The sequence below is a fragment of the Chaetura pelagica genome, unplaced genomic scaffold, assembly GCF_000747805.2.
Source record: "Chaetura pelagica isolate M959 unplaced genomic scaffold, ChaPel_1.0 scaffold319, whole genome shotgun sequence".
Taxonomy (NCBI): Eukaryota; Metazoa; Chordata; class Aves; order Apodiformes; family Apodidae; genus Chaetura; species Chaetura pelagica.
The window spans coordinates 104,994-106,286 of record NW_009954410.1 but is presented as its reverse complement, the minus strand read 5'-3'; the positions used below and the strand labels follow the sequence as shown (position 1 = coordinate 106,286).

Here is a 1,293-nt window from a genome sequence, read left to right as displayed (position 1 = left end):
TGGCCATGGAGTACACACCGCCCCCCAAGCCTCAGCTCTCCTCCCGGGCCAACGCCTTCTCCATCGCCGCCCTCATGTCGAGCGGCAGCTCCAAGGACAAGGAGTCCCCCGAGAGCACCATCAAGCCGCTGGGTGAGTGGCGACGGGGTGCGGGGGGGTCTCTGCTCCGTCTGGCCCTCCTTAAAGCCCCGGCCAGCCGGGGACACGCACTGGTGGGTTTGCCCAACCGAAGGAAAAGCCGCACGAAGTCTCCTCGTCACCCACCGTCGTTCCCAGGCGAGGCTGTTTTACAGGGCAGCCTGTTTCCTAAATTCCTCTAGTTTAGATAACGCCGTTTATTTCTGCGGCTTCGCCGTTCGTAGAATAATCTCGCACCCTAAGGCAGTCGCGTTTCCCTTCGCTGCTGTGAAATGAACGTCTGAAATATTTATTGCCCATCATATCTGGTTTTGAAGTAAAGTAAAAGAACCTCCGGTATCGTGCCTGGGGCTTACATGGGGTAGTAAAACTTGTCCATGGACCTGAAAATCCCTTCGCTCCAGAGCTACTCGGTGTGGGCTCATACAGGCGGTTTCACTCTTAATGGACCGGGAGGATTTTTATAGTAATTCCTTGCGATTTTCGGGTGAGAGGTTTCGTTTATATTCGGTAGTCTAAATTCGGATTCCCGAAGGCTTTTAAAAACATGAGCATCTTCCCCTCCTTCCCCCTCAATCCCTGCGGCTCGCGGTCCTTGCCTGTATCCCAGAGTTCGCAGACAACTACCAACCCCCTAAGTGTATGAAGCTTTCAGGGCCAATAAACAAGATTTCATGAAATCCTATGAGAAATGAGAAAAGGCAGCTCTCTCAGCCTCTGCTCCATCTCATCAGCCGACTCAATAGATTTCACATAGTCCAGCGTTTAACTGTAAACTTTATTTTTCAGTCTAGGCGGTAACACAGGCCAGGAGTGCCGTAGTATTCCCGCTTGAGCTACTTACACAGTCTTGTGTTAAACGTTCCTATTTTTTCTTATTATTATTTTTTCTTTCTTTCTTTCTTTCTCCTGAAAAGCTCCCTCAATGAACTTCACATGTTTTTAACTCATTGCCCCACGCCGTTCAGTTAGAAACCGGAGGGAAACGACGGCCTGTAAACTCCGCTTTTAAGCGGAGATGTGGGCGAAATCTTCCTCTGCAGGGACGGGGACACGTTTTGTCCTCCTCCCGTGTCTCGGCGGCGGCTCCATCTCCGCATCCCAGCGCGGGGCCGGGGCACAGCCCCCCCGCAACCCCCCCTGTCCTCTCCTTTA

General features: G+C 52.3%; 1 protein-coding gene across 1 annotated transcript in view; it reads left to right on the top strand.

Moving 5' to 3' along the window:
• The first annotated feature begins 5 nt into the window (after positions 1–5).
• The window catches only part of TBX20 (T-box 20), a 34,399-nt gene continuing 33,111 nt past the window's right edge, over positions 6–1,293 (top strand). Inside the window, exon 1 of the mRNA XM_010004360.1 lies at positions 6–132. Within this exon, the coding sequence (XP_010002662.1) occupies positions 6–132 (127 nt within the window). The remainder of the gene's footprint in view (positions 133–1,293) is intronic.